General features: G+C 35.3%; 1 protein-coding gene across 2 annotated transcripts in view; it reads left to right on the top strand.

Annotated features, from left to right (window-relative positions):
* IQUB (IQ motif and ubiquitin domain containing) overlaps positions 1–13,682 on the top strand; it is a 166,134-nt gene that overhangs the window by 6,434 nt on the left and 146,018 nt on the right. For both annotated transcript variants that reach the window (XR_006722158.2, XM_010947593.3), the window contains exons 3-6: positions 1,893–2,027; positions 5,032–5,193; positions 5,278–5,450; positions 5,662–5,817. Coding sequence is in view for 1 of the 2 variants with exons in the window: in XM_010947593.3 (XP_010945895.2) it covers positions 1,893–2,027; positions 5,032–5,193; positions 5,278–5,450; positions 5,662–5,817 (626 nt within the window). In the remaining variant the exon portion in view is untranslated. The remainder of the gene's footprint in view (positions 1–1,892; positions 2,028–5,031; positions 5,194–5,277; positions 5,451–5,661; positions 5,818–13,682) is intronic.

A 13,682-nucleotide genomic window follows, 5' to 3' on the forward strand; every position in this document is an offset into this window, starting at 1 on the left:
TAACAAATTGGGAGGGGAGCAGCAGGAATTCTTCTTGGATGGTTAACTGACTGCTCCTTCTCCTCCTTGTCCATAAGTTTTGGGAGAGTTTCCATTCAGAGGGTGGAGAACATGGGCTATCATTTAACAGTAACAGCAACTCAGTTTGACTGGCAGAATGTAGTGTTTGAATCCAGTGGAGTCGTTGGTCTTTGTATGGTGTGTCCACACAAGAATGAAAAGGAGAAGGAAGTAATCAAGCCCATTTATACCTAATTGAAGTTATTATCCCTCAGTTTCATTTTTTAGTATAAATTTGAGCTCTGTTTTTTATTTCTGTGATTCTCTGATATTGTAGCTTATAACAAACACACGGTGATTTAAAAAAAAAAAGTGGTCTTGATCCTGTACTTCTTTTGTTTAACTTTATTATTATTTTTAAATTGAAGTACAGTCAATTACAACGTGTCCATTTCTGGTGTACAGCACAATGTTCCAGTCTTGCATATACACACATACATTCGTTTTCATATTTTTTCCATTAAAGGTTATTACAAGATACTGAGCATAGTTCCTGTGCTACACAAAAGAAACTTTTTTTGATCCTGTACTTCTTGAGGCTCACAGACTCCTTAACACACTTTCCCTTCCCAAAGCTTGGGAAGTAGCTGCTATGAAAAGTTTAACATATACTAATCATACAATTTTGAATCCAGGAAACAATTGAAATAGCTTGTGATAATTTAACATTTGTGAGAGTGTCCTCTCTGTTGATAGCTAACTGTGAAAACAAGTTTTAACGAGCTCAAAGGAGCTTGGCATCAACAGAGCCTCCTTAAATTTCATGCTGGCATTACTGATAAATGTCTCATGTAGCTTTATGAAAAGTGTCCTGTCAGGCATCTAGAAACATACAAAACTATTTTGGCCTACAATGTGCACTCTACACTCCATTTTAACTTATTGTATCTTCTTCATTAGAATTTAAAGTCTGTAGATGTGAAAGTTTACCCCATAATTAGTTTTTAAGGACTATATTTCCTTCTTATAATTTATGAACAGATAATCATTTTATAATTATGGTTTTTCTCTATTTTTAATATGTAAGGGTCTTGATTTTTTATTTTATAGAGTTTGGAGTGAGCCACATAGTGTCCATTTTTGTGAAAAGTAGATTTGTACATAGTTATTCCAGATACTTGTAATAAAGTGATCTTCTGTTTTGCGTTTTGCCAACTATAGATATAAATCAACAATGGGAGGAAGAACGGACTTAGATAATCTCTTGTCGTTGCAAGGCCAAGGAAAATTTCCTTTGAAAATTTCCCTCTTGGTTTTTTTTTTTAACTTCATGAATAGTCACTGATTTCCTGATGCATGTAATCAAAACATGCACGTTTTTAAATTCAGATCTCAGGGTCTCCATTTCTAATACTTACTACACAAAAACGCTTGATTTTCTGAGATGTTTCCTATGTTTATATCTGAATAATAGATACTAGATATTGTTTAAAATTTTTAAATGATTTAAAAAGAATCTTTAAAGGAGGTTTAGTTTCATTTCCTATTTCTCAGGGTATCCTGGGCGAGGAGGTAACCTCGAACGTGCAGTGATCCTCCAGCAGGCAATGGAAGAGAGACCTGAACTCCGAGTTGGATTTGGGGGAGCAGGCATTGGCTATTAATGTTAATTCTTGAGATAATGGACTGATTTTCAAAGCAAAATGTTGCAACTGAATGTCACTTCTCATAGAAAATGAAAAGTAACTCTTATCACGGAGGTGTGGGAAGACTTGTCAGAAGCAGCCTTATTCTATGGATTAAAAATTGTCCCATAATTCTCTGTCTGCTTGTGGACTCTAGGTTGCTGACCCTTGCTTTTAATTATGACTCTTTTCTCTTTTTATCTACAGTAAAAATTGTACTTCTTCCAGTGGGCCAGAAAATTATAATGCCCTTTAAAATCGACACCATTTTAAAATACCTCCAGGATCATTTTTCATCCCTGTTAGGTGTCCCACCTTATGTACTGCAGCTGAGAAGTTCAGGTAAGCTGGAGGCTGGTAAACTTATCGAAACTTATTTTGTCTTAACGTGTAAATAATCAGGATCCTTATTGATTAAACTAAATGTCTTGATAATTCCTGCTTGAACATTATATTGTAGTTACACATTTATTCATTCAATGCATTGTTATTGAAGACTTTTGTTCTACATACTTTGCTAACAACTATCAAGAAACATGAAATAAAAGCCCTGTTTTCAAGTTGTTTACAGACTAGGCAGGAAGAAGACAGGTGCAGTGGTTACCACACGATGTGTGAATGTTCTAGTGGAGATGTGCTCAAAAAGCTGTGAGAAGCAGGGAGGAAGGACACTGATCTAGAAAGCTTCATCTAATAAAAATGATAATGCTTGTGCTAAGCCCCAAAGAGGTGAGAAAACCTGGGAATTTGGGGAAGTGGTAAGAAGCTTAGAGAGACCGAAGTAAACTTTATGTGGGGAGTAAGAGGAAATGAAGTTGAAAAAAAAGATGATGAATGAGTGAGTATAGAAGAAGAAGAGGACTGAGAATGGTTTATCAGTCTTCTATACGTTAAGATCAGTTCGCGTTCCCATGATGTTCATGTTCGTTTCTATTCTGTGGTCATACTGAGCAGCCAACCTTATATTAGCCTTGTGTTATGAGAGAATGTAGTCTTTGTAACTGAGAATTAAGCAGAGTAGCATAGCTAAATAAATGTTTCCACAGCATATGAGTGCACAGATCATAATATTTTATTAAAAAATTGGTATTAACTTATAAAAATGCCAAAAAAGTTTCCAGGGAAATAAGACCAATTTTTTTGTGTGTGGGGGGAAATCCTATGTGCTAAAAAGAAGTAAGCCATACCTATTAAGTTCTTCCTCCTTGTCAAATCCGAGAAGAACAATCAGTTCAATCACATAATTATTTCTAGAAAACTGTTGCAGTGAATGTGCTCTAACAGTAAAGATGTTCAAATAGTCAAACAATTGGTTATTAAAGCCTGATTGAGGAAACAGAGCTAAAATTTAAATAGTTATTATAATAATAATGATAAAAGTGATGATGATATTGGTTAATTTGAGCACTTACTGTGTGCCAATCTTCTACAAAATGTTCTGCCTACATCATCACATTATTATTCAGTCCACGTAACAATGCTTTGAGGTAGATATTAACGTTTTTGCGAGAAGCTAAAGCTTGAGGAACTTGTGTAAATTTTCACAGCCTATGAGTGGCAGAGTTTGAACTTAAATATAGGTATGACTCAAAAAAGGGAATTTTAAACTGCTTGGTATTAACTAGAAGGTGAAGTTCAAGATTGGAGAAGAGAGAGCACTTTGAAACTGGAGTAGCTAGCCAGTGGTACCTAAGAATCTGCACTGCCTGAATTTTCTTCTTTATGTGTAACTACCAGGCATCGCCACTGGGTGGCAGGCTTATGTCAGCAGCGCTAGTAAGAGAGCTTGATGCTATGCCAAGCACCCTCTAAGACAGGTACTTTATTCTAGTACTAGAACTGGAGTTTGAGTTTGGGTGGGACCAAGCCTACTGTAGAGACAATCAGAGGGATGAAGAGGACTCTGTATTAGTCTGAAGAGGAATCTTTGTTTTTTATGGCTGTTGTAAAAATTAACAATAAATTTGGTGGCTTAAAATAACACATTTTGTCTCTTACAGTTCTGGAGGCCCAGAATTCTTAATCAGTTTCACTGCATAAAGAAAATCAAGGCGTCAGCAGGGCTGTTCTCCTTCTGGAGGTTCTGGGAAAGCTTCTTTGCCTTTTCCAGCTTCTAGAGTTGCATTCCTTGCATTCTTGGGCTTATGGCATCTTGCTCATCTTCGAAGCCGACAACATAGCATCTTTAACTCTCTCTCTGTTTCTGTCATATTATCTTCTCTGTAATCAAATCTCCCTCTTCCTTCCTCCTATAAAGGCACTTATGATTACATTTAGAGCCCACCTGGATAATCCAGGGTAATCTACACATCTCAAAATTCTTAATAAAATCTGCAGTCACTTTTGCTGTATAAGGTAACATTCATAGATTCTGGGTTATTAGGACATGGATATATTTTAGGGACATTTTCAACCTACCAGAAAACCCAGAAATTTTAATTTTTTAAATTAAGAATTTAGGGTGAAATTGAAACTCAAAAGATTTTTGAGTGTGCTTTGAACATAGTTCATATAGACTAGTGGTATCTGTTATATTTCTAAGAATGAGTAAGACAAACTTTTGCGATGTTCAAATTCCTAATTGTAATTTAAGAAGACCATATATTGGAAGATTGACACAGATTCTATCAATAAACTTTCCATTATACAAAACAGCAGCAAGTAACATTGTTCATATTTCTGTATGCCTTGCAGAATGTAGAAATAAAATAATGGTCAAATTATAGAATAAACCAATGGGGTTATAAGTTGAAGCAATACAACATAAAAGTAACTTGATGTACACTTTTTTTCAGCAAATAAGCTGAGGCTTGACTCCGCCTTGGCAAGAATTAATTTATATGAATTTCTGATTATAGAAACAGACAAAAGAAGGGATTCTTTAGAACTCTGAGTGTATACTTTTCTACCCTTGAGAGAGTGGTGTGTATTAAAATAATCAGGCTTTCCCTGATGCGGAATTGTCTTGTGCTTACATATAACACATTGTAATTTTTCTAGAGATTCACCGTTTAGCATACGGTTTTGCTCATATTATAGAATGTGTTTTTTATTTTCAAGTGTTCAGAGTTGCGTGGTTATTGCATATTTGTATTTCTGATGAATTGAGAGTTGTAGCTTTACTTCACTTATAATGATGAATTCCTGCTCAGGAGTATCACTTTAACATTTTCCATTGTGGCGTTTTCTGTACTAACATTATAGCAAGCGGTGGACACCATTAATACTCTGGTAATTAAACAATATGCATTCATGTAACCACCTTTGGTGTTTGCCATTCCTGAAAAGGAGTACATATAGTCATTTCTTTGTCATAATACTTTTTATAATTTTCTCTCATTTTTAGGAGTGATTCTTAAAAATAATGAGACATTGCTACAACATGGAGTTAAGCCCCAGGATGTTGTACAAGTGGAAATCTTTTCTTTACAGCCAGATCTATATCCACTCAAAAGAATAACTGGATTAAATGATGTCCCTCAAATCATAACTGTCAGAGTACAAACTGGTTAGTAATTTGATATCTTTTAGATAAAGTATTTTTGAGTACCTTTGTAGTACCTTTTATTCAGTCTTGGTTTTATCTCCTCAGGCATTGATCTGTACCAGGAAGTGGGTGTTGAGATTATAAAATCTGATTTTCACAAACCATTTCTTGGTGGATTCAGGCATAAAACAACAGGAATAGAATATCACAATGCTGGAACACAAACTTTACCTAAAAAAATTCTTGAAAAACAGAATGCATTTTGTAGGGATACCCAGGTAATATTTTTATTTTTCCATGTAGATTTTTGAAGCTGCAGAATCAACAAATACTGTATTGTGTATCTCTCTAAAATTAAAAATATTCTAAGGAATTATAATTTTATAAAATAAAAAAGAGTATTCACTTAAATGTGTAGGAAAATATGCTCTCTACTCTTGATGTGTATATAATGAATACTTATTTAAATTTTTTATGTTTATATTTTAGACAGTTTTTGAGAAAAGAAAGCTCCAACAAACTGCAAATACAACATCTACACAGATGACTAAAATTGGTGTGTATGTATCAAATATGACTGATAAACTGGTAACACCAGGAAAATATTTTTCAGCAGCAGAATACCATGCTCAAAGACTAGAGGCGGTAAGATAACTTTTATTATAAGTGAATATTAAAAATTAGGTATTTGAGCTTCTTTTTCTGGTGTGTCTGTGTGTGTTTCCCTACGCCACACTTGCATGTGAAAGAAAAAATTACTCTTAACACTCATTAGAGATGGTAAGGCAGGCTTTATTCAAAAGGGGCTACTACAATGGAGTTTTATATTTTGTAGTAGAGAAGAGAGATTGGGCTCAGCTTTGAATACAGGGAAAAGAGGGAAGTTATAGCCAAGGAGCAGGGTAGGGGTCAGTGGATGGAAAATTACTAAGAGAAAACATCTGGAATAAGGGAGGATTCTAGCTAAACCAGCTTAGCAGGATTTTTGCTGAAGGCAGGCCAGAATGATTAGTCATCATCTGAAACATGGTGCAAGATGAAGAACCCGATGGAATATCAAGGGTGATCAGATTTTGAGGGTAGGGATTCTGGTTAAACTGACTTAGCAGGACGCTTGCTAAAACTGAACAATGCAGAGATGAACACAGAATCCTAAAAATCAAGGCTTAGTTGTAAAAGAGCTCAAAGGAGCCTGATTAGAATTTGATCAAGGAAAGAATCTTTGTCAGTGTGAGTCATTTTTTATTGGGAGTAAAAGCAGCCTTTATCTCCAGTGTGTCCCCCCACCTCCCCTCCTCAGTGTGAGGAACTGGAACGCTAAATGCAACCAGTCCTTCCCTTTCCCTTAGGGAATTCCAGGGACTGTGTGTTGCCATTGGGCACTATTAGCTTTGTCCCCTCTGTCCCTTGGCTTCAGTCCCTCTGTCCTTTGGCCTTAACCCTTGTGACAGAATCACCTATGGAGCTTTCCAGAGTAATTGAAATCAAAAGGATATTAACATCTATTTTCTCTGATACTAATAAAGCCACTCCGTCACTTTTACGTTACTGTTTGCGTGGTCTGTTTTTATCCTTTTACTTTTACCCTATTTGAGTCTTTCAATCTGGAATATATTTCTTTTAGACAGCATGTAGTTGGATCTTGTTTTTTTTATCCAGTCTGACAATCTCTGCTTTTGATTGGAGTGTTTAATACATTTATATTTAATGTAATTATTGATAAAGTTGGATTATATCAGCCATTTTGCTGTTTGCTTTCTATGTGTTGTGTGTCCCACTTGTTCTCCTATTCTTTTAATGCCTTCTTTTATATTAAATAGATATTTTCTAGTACCATTTTAATTCTTCTGTTTTTTTAAATTTAGAACTTTTATTTTCTATACAATGTATACTTTTAAAAAAATATACAATTCAATGATTTTTTATTATATCAATAGTTATGCAACCATTACCACAGTGAATTTTACAACATTTTCATCATCCCCAAAGAAATCCCACACCTAAAGCAGCCACTCCCTATTTCCCTTCAATCCTTTCTGCTTTAGGCAACTGCTGATCTACTTTCTGCCTCTATTGATTTGCCTATTTTGGTTATTTCATATACATGGAATCATACAATGTATAGTCTTTTGTGACTGGTTTCTTTTACTTAGCATAATGCTTTCTAGGCTCATCCATGTTGTAACATGTATCAATACTTCATTCCTTTATATTGCAAATAATATTCCTTTGTAAATACACAACTGTATATAAACACACTGAAGGTATGCCAATATATACCACATTTTGCTTGTCTTTGTCCATTTATCAGTTGATGGACATTTGAGTTGTTTCCACTTACTGGTTATTAGGAATAGAGTTCCTGTAAACATTCATGTTCAAGTTTTTCATATGGACATGTGTTTTCACTTCTCTTAAGTATGTGCCCAGGAATGTAATTGCTTGATTGTCTGGTAACTCTTTTTAACCTTTTTAAGGAACTGCTGGACTGTTTTCCAGAGCAGCTGCACCATTTTATGTCTCACCAGCAGTGTATAAGGATCCCAGTTTCTCCACATCCTTATCAACACTTCTTATTGTCTGTCTTTTTGATTATAGCCATCCTAGTGCGTGTGAAGTGGTATCTTATTCTGGTTTTGATTTGCATAACCTGATGGCTAATGCCACTGAGTATTTTTCATGTGCTTATTAACAACTTGTATATATTCTCTGAGAAATGTATATTCAGATACTTTGCCCATTTTTAATGGAGTTATCTTTTTTATTGCTTTATTGTTTACAAAACTTTTTCTTAGTTATTTCCTAAGTGGTTGCTCTATGTGTAGTTCAGGGATTAGAATATACACATCCATTTATAGCAAAAAAGTTTACATTACTACTAACTGAAATGCAATAAAGTATTGAAACCGTGCTCCAGTGGAACTCCAGTTTTATTCCTTCTCCTTTGTGCTGTCATTGTCATACAAATGTGTGCATTCTTTTCATGTTCTAAGCCCCATAATTCCTTTTATAATTATTGCTTTTATGTAATTCATTTTTAAATAAGAGTAGAAAAAAGGAAAATATATTTATACAGTCTTTTATATTTACCTACATAGTTATATTTTCTACTGCTGTTTATTTCATTTGGGTTAAAATTAACATCTAATGTCTTTTTCTTTCAGTTTGAAGAATTCCCTTTAGTATTTGTATGTGGTTGCTTGCTTGATGGTGTCCTGAAGGCCTCTGAGTCTCTGTTCCTTTATTTTTTTCTCTCCAAAGTGGATAATTTCTAATAATATATCATCAAGTTTATTATTCTTTCTTTTGTCAGTTCAGATCTTCTGCTGAGTCTGTTTTTTGTATTCTCGTTTCAGTTACTGTACTGTTAAACCCCCAAATTTCCATTTGGTTCTTTAAAAAAAAAATTCTGTCTCTTCATTGATATTCTCTCACCATAAATTTTAAACAAAAACGTATTCCGTATCTAACCCTAACCATAGTCAATATGGTATTTTCCTTCTGTTTTTCCAAATGGCGTTAATCGTATAAAAAAAATGTAGAAAATTCATCACTTAGTTTTTTCTTTTTCTTACTTTGGAGACAACTGTACATGGAACTTTAAAGAAGCTTTTTGTACACTTAACATTATATCACAAGCATTTCTCTACCTTTCATTATTTATTAAAAACATTTTAATGGCACCATATTTTTCTACAATGTAAACAGCATATTTAATTACTTTCCTTTGTAGGACATATAGACATGTTTTCATCAAAGTCTTAATGATATATAAATTGTAGTGTGCATTTAAAAAATACTTTGGCAGGAGATATTAGAAGTTGAATTACTAGGGCAGAAATGACGACTTTTTAAAATATTGTACCAAATTTACACCCGTAAACCATTTATAAGAGCCCCTTCCACACTGACTTCACCAATAGCACATATTATTTTTCAAATTTTTTGTCATCTTATAGATATTACATATATTTCATATTTTTTGTCAGCCTATCACTCATACTTAATGATACCTTTCATTATAATTAAATTTATTAATAGTCCCCTTTATGGTTTTGCATTTTATATATTGTTATGGAAGGCTGTATCACCCCCCCCAGTCATAAATATAACTTTCTTTTATAGTTTATGTGTTGGGGGTACTTAATCTGGACTTTTTCAATGATATGAAGAAGAGTTATAATTTTTTTCTCAAATGTAATGCCAGTTGCAAAGTACTATGAGTATTCAAGTTTGTTCTCTCCACAGTAATTTAATGTATACTGAATTTTCATTTATACATACATCTGTTTCTGATTTCTCCATTCTCTCATTTATGTATATGTCTTTTTCTCTCTGTCAGTAACGTATTGTTTTAATTATTACTGCTTTATAATATGTTTTGAGAACTGGCACATTAGGTTCTATCTCACTGTTCTTCCTTTTTTAAGACTGTCTTGATTATTAATGCAAAATTTTCTTCCATATAAATTTTAAAGTCAGCTTGCAGTTTTCATGAAAAGTTGAAGCTCTTGATCTGAAGTACACTGATCAGTTAGGGAAAAATTGACACCTTTATCCTATTAAACATTAGGGATGTCAGTTAAACATGACATATGAAGCATGTGCATTTTGTCTCTGCTACCTCCTAGCATCGTTTTGCTGCACGTAAAAAGAACTGATGGCAGTGACTTTGTATTTTGTATGACAGGAAACCTGGAGCTAGACTGTTGTTCTGGCCCAGTGAGCCTAGGACCTTGAGAGAGGAGTCTGTAGCCTTAGTCTTTTAACTCATTGCACTGCAACCAGGGGAACCACGGGACTAACCCTGTAGCTGACTATCAGTGCCTCTAATTAGTTCAGCCTGAAGAGGTTTTACCTTTTCAGTCCAAAACTAATTTTCACCGAAGGAAAAGATGGAGTTATTGTAGACTTTTGAGGAAGAGTGAAGTTTTGGTGAAATTTAAGTGAACAGTATCTTGATTGTCTCAGGGTAAAACAGGGTTGTGTATAAATGGGTCAGGTTTGGACTGAGATGTGGGCCAGAGTACTGTTCCTTTGGTAACAGAGTTAGCAGAGAGATGTGGAATCTTGTTTCTTCTCTGAAGTTCAGCATGTTGGTAGTAAATCAATTCTCTTTGTCAAAGTAACCTCGATCCTTCAGGCAAGAGTGAGATGTTTCATTCTTAATGATCTAATTTTAGACAACAAAGTTTCTGATAGATTATGATTTTAGAGAACAAAGTTTCTCCGTGAATAAGAAGATAGTATTTACTCAAAGAAAGGGGTTGGTACGATATTTTATAGCTGCAGAATGTCCTTGGGAGAAATGCTATTTCCTGCTAATTTTGTAGCTGACTTTATTAGGGCCTGTTACTCCAGCCTGATACATTCTTGTTTTCTTAGTCCAAACTAATTTTTAATTTCTTACTGTATGGGGTCTGGCTGGTGGCTCTGTGATGTCATCAGGAACCTGAATTCCTTTTACTTTTCCTCTCTATTAATCTCATCATGAGTTTGTTACTTTGTTATGATAAAATGGTTAATCAGCCTTCAGCATAGTGTTTGCATTCTGCAAGAAGGGAGAAGCTCAGGGGGCATGTCCCATACGTGGCATTCAAGAATTTTCCCTGAAAGCCCTACCCAGGGATTCAACTTACATCTCTTTGGCCTGAACTGGGTCATGTGACTATCCTGGCCACCAGTATGTGATAAATACATTTCTAAAGTTTCACATCGTTGCTCCTCAATAAGACTGAGATTTTTCTTAGCAACGAAGTAGGAGGGAGTAGATATTAGGTGGCAGAATGGACAACAGTACGCTATACTACAGCACTTTCCAAACTTCAATAAAATGATGTTAAGGGAATAAGAGAAGTATAAACATACAGGAACAAAGAATATCTGAGAAAAGAGAAGGGTAAATGTCATTTGAGTTTTTAAAGTTGTAAAGCAGATGGAGAAGTGTTAATGTGACTTACTTGAGCAGAGAAAGTGAAAATAAATGCCTGCCAGGGAGAATGGCATCAAGAACCAAATCAGTTTGCCCCAAGAATCCCGGAGAGTGAATTGGAGATTGAGCCATAAACAGAGAGATTGGTTAAAGGCTAGGATAAGGAGTAAATTTCCATTTTAGTAAGTTCTGCTTTAATCTTGATTGATTCCTTTCTCTTTGTATTATGTTTATTTTATTCTTGAGCTTCTTGAGTTCGATGCTTAGTATTTATTTTAAATCTTTCTCATAGTAAGCAAGATTATATTATGTGTGACTACTGATATTTTTGTACTCATTCCTGCCATCTTATTTTGGTTTTTGTTTATTATTCATTCTTGCTGTTTGTTTATTCTTTTACTAAGCTTCCTTTTTTTTTCCTTTGGTTTGACCAAACTTTTTAATTTTTTTATTCTTTCATAGTTCAGAAGTAGGTATTTTGTTTCTATTTTTCAAGTGGTAACTTATAAAAATTTTTAATGCACTTAATCAGGCTCTCTGTCTTTTCCATGAACAAATCAATGACCCTAGCAGGCTCTTTTTCATTTCCTGCTTCTCCTCTCTCATTCCTCCCAGCCAGTGAGGATTTGATCTGGAATTACAGTTACATGTATATTACATAATTATAATTTACTGCATAACTATAACTTCAGATTGTTTTATATATTTATATGGATATAATATGTAGAATTTTTTTTCAAATAATACATATTTAGCCCTAATAATTTTTTGAAAGTTTTTGCTCACTTCTTTAATTCTTTCCCTTTAATTTATTGTTCTTGTTGGAATGTATTCTCTAAGTAATTATTTCAGAGATTATGCCTGGGAGGTGAGCCATCTAAGGCTCATTGAATGAACCTTACTCGGGTTTTGGTTTGAGTGGGTGTAGAAGGTTAGATCCAAACTTATTTTCAAAATGGTTTTCTTTTATAACTTCAAAGCTGTTTTTAATTAAAACTCTGATGTCAGTGGGATTCTCAGCTCTTTGTTTCCTCTTCCTGGGAGCTTTCAGGGTCTTCACTTTATCCTTAGTAATCTTACTGTGATGTGCTTGAGACTTGGGGATGGATCCTTTCTGAGAGCTCATGTCTTTCTTTAGTTTTGGGAAATTTTCTATGAAATTTTGAGCATTTTCTCGAATCCAGTTTTCTTCATTCTGTCTGGAACTTGTAGCAGACATATTTTGGAATGTCTGCATTCGTCTTCCATATCTCTTAATATTCCTCCATTCTTTCTAATTTTTATGACCTTTTACCCTGCATTCCAAAAGATTTTCCTGTCTAAGTTTCTTGCTTGCTAGTTCCCTCGTAGGCTCTGCACATTCTGCAGAACAGCCTACAATAAACTACTAGTTACTGGCTGATGTCCATTCTTCCCATTGTAGTAAAACTTTGGCTGGGCCGCACCACTGAAGGCCGCATTTCACAACTCTTTTCTGTGTTGGTGAGGCCAGAGGACTAAGGCCTGGAAAAGGGGATGAGGGAGCTGATGTGTTCCCCTTCTGGACATTGTTCTTAAAGTGACTGGGTGGTAATTCTTTTGTCTTTTCCCCTCTCTACTGGCTGGAAGATGGGAAGTGGACCAGCCACTGGGACACAGGAGTAGGAAGCCACTTGGTGAGTAAGGCAGAGCTTCCTACTAGCCCCAAGCCGTTTGCCAGTCCCTGAGCCAGTCCCTGAGCCAGTCCCTGGATTACCATGCGAGAAGGGAAAAACTGTTGTTTAAACAACTGTGTTTTAGTATCTTTACAAGTTCAACAAATTTAATAACACCCAAGCTAAACACATTGTACTGATATTTTAAATTTCAAAACCAAAAATTTTGTCACAGTATTTTGTTGGTTCTTTTTTTAAAAAAAATTTTTATTTGTCTATTATTGTACTACTAAATTATTATTATTTTTACTTTTGGTGGGGCAGGTAACTAGGTTTATTTATTTTTGGAGGAGGTACTGGAGATGGAGCCCAGTACCTCGGGCACGCTAGGCCTGCACTCTGCCACCTGAACTAGTCCCTCCTCCCCGGTCCTTTGATGTTGATTGAATAGCCTTTCCTTTCTCTCTGAAAATACTCGCTCTGTCCAGTTTGGCTTTGTTGTTCTTTTGTTTTGCTTTAGTCTGGAAGAGTGGCTCTAAAACCTTAGTGTGCATCAGAGCACCTAGAGAGCCTGTAATACGCAGAATCCGTACTCCCCCCCGAACCTCTGATTCAGTAGCTCTGGGGTGGGGCCTGGGAATTTGCACAACAGTTTTCCAGATGCTGCTGCCGCTGGTGGTCTGGCCGTCATGCTTTGAGAACCTCTGTTCTAGTAATTCTGTTTCACACAAATGTAAGTTCTAAGTGACCGAGGAGCCTTTTATTTTGTTGCCTCTTCTCAAATGTTTGGTTATTCTTGGATATGAACCCAGAGTATTTGAAATTCCAGATGTCCCACGTGCTACAAAGTATTTGGTTGTGATAGTCTTACCCCAGCGGCTTTAGGGGACGGGCAAGACTTGATTCTGGAAGAGAGCTAGTTTTCTGGAGAGGGGGCTTTTATT

The sequence above is a fragment of the Camelus bactrianus genome, chromosome 7 (assembly GCF_048773025.1).
Source record: "Camelus bactrianus isolate YW-2024 breed Bactrian camel chromosome 7, ASM4877302v1, whole genome shotgun sequence".
Taxonomy (NCBI): Eukaryota; Metazoa; Chordata; class Mammalia; order Artiodactyla; family Camelidae; genus Camelus; species Camelus bactrianus.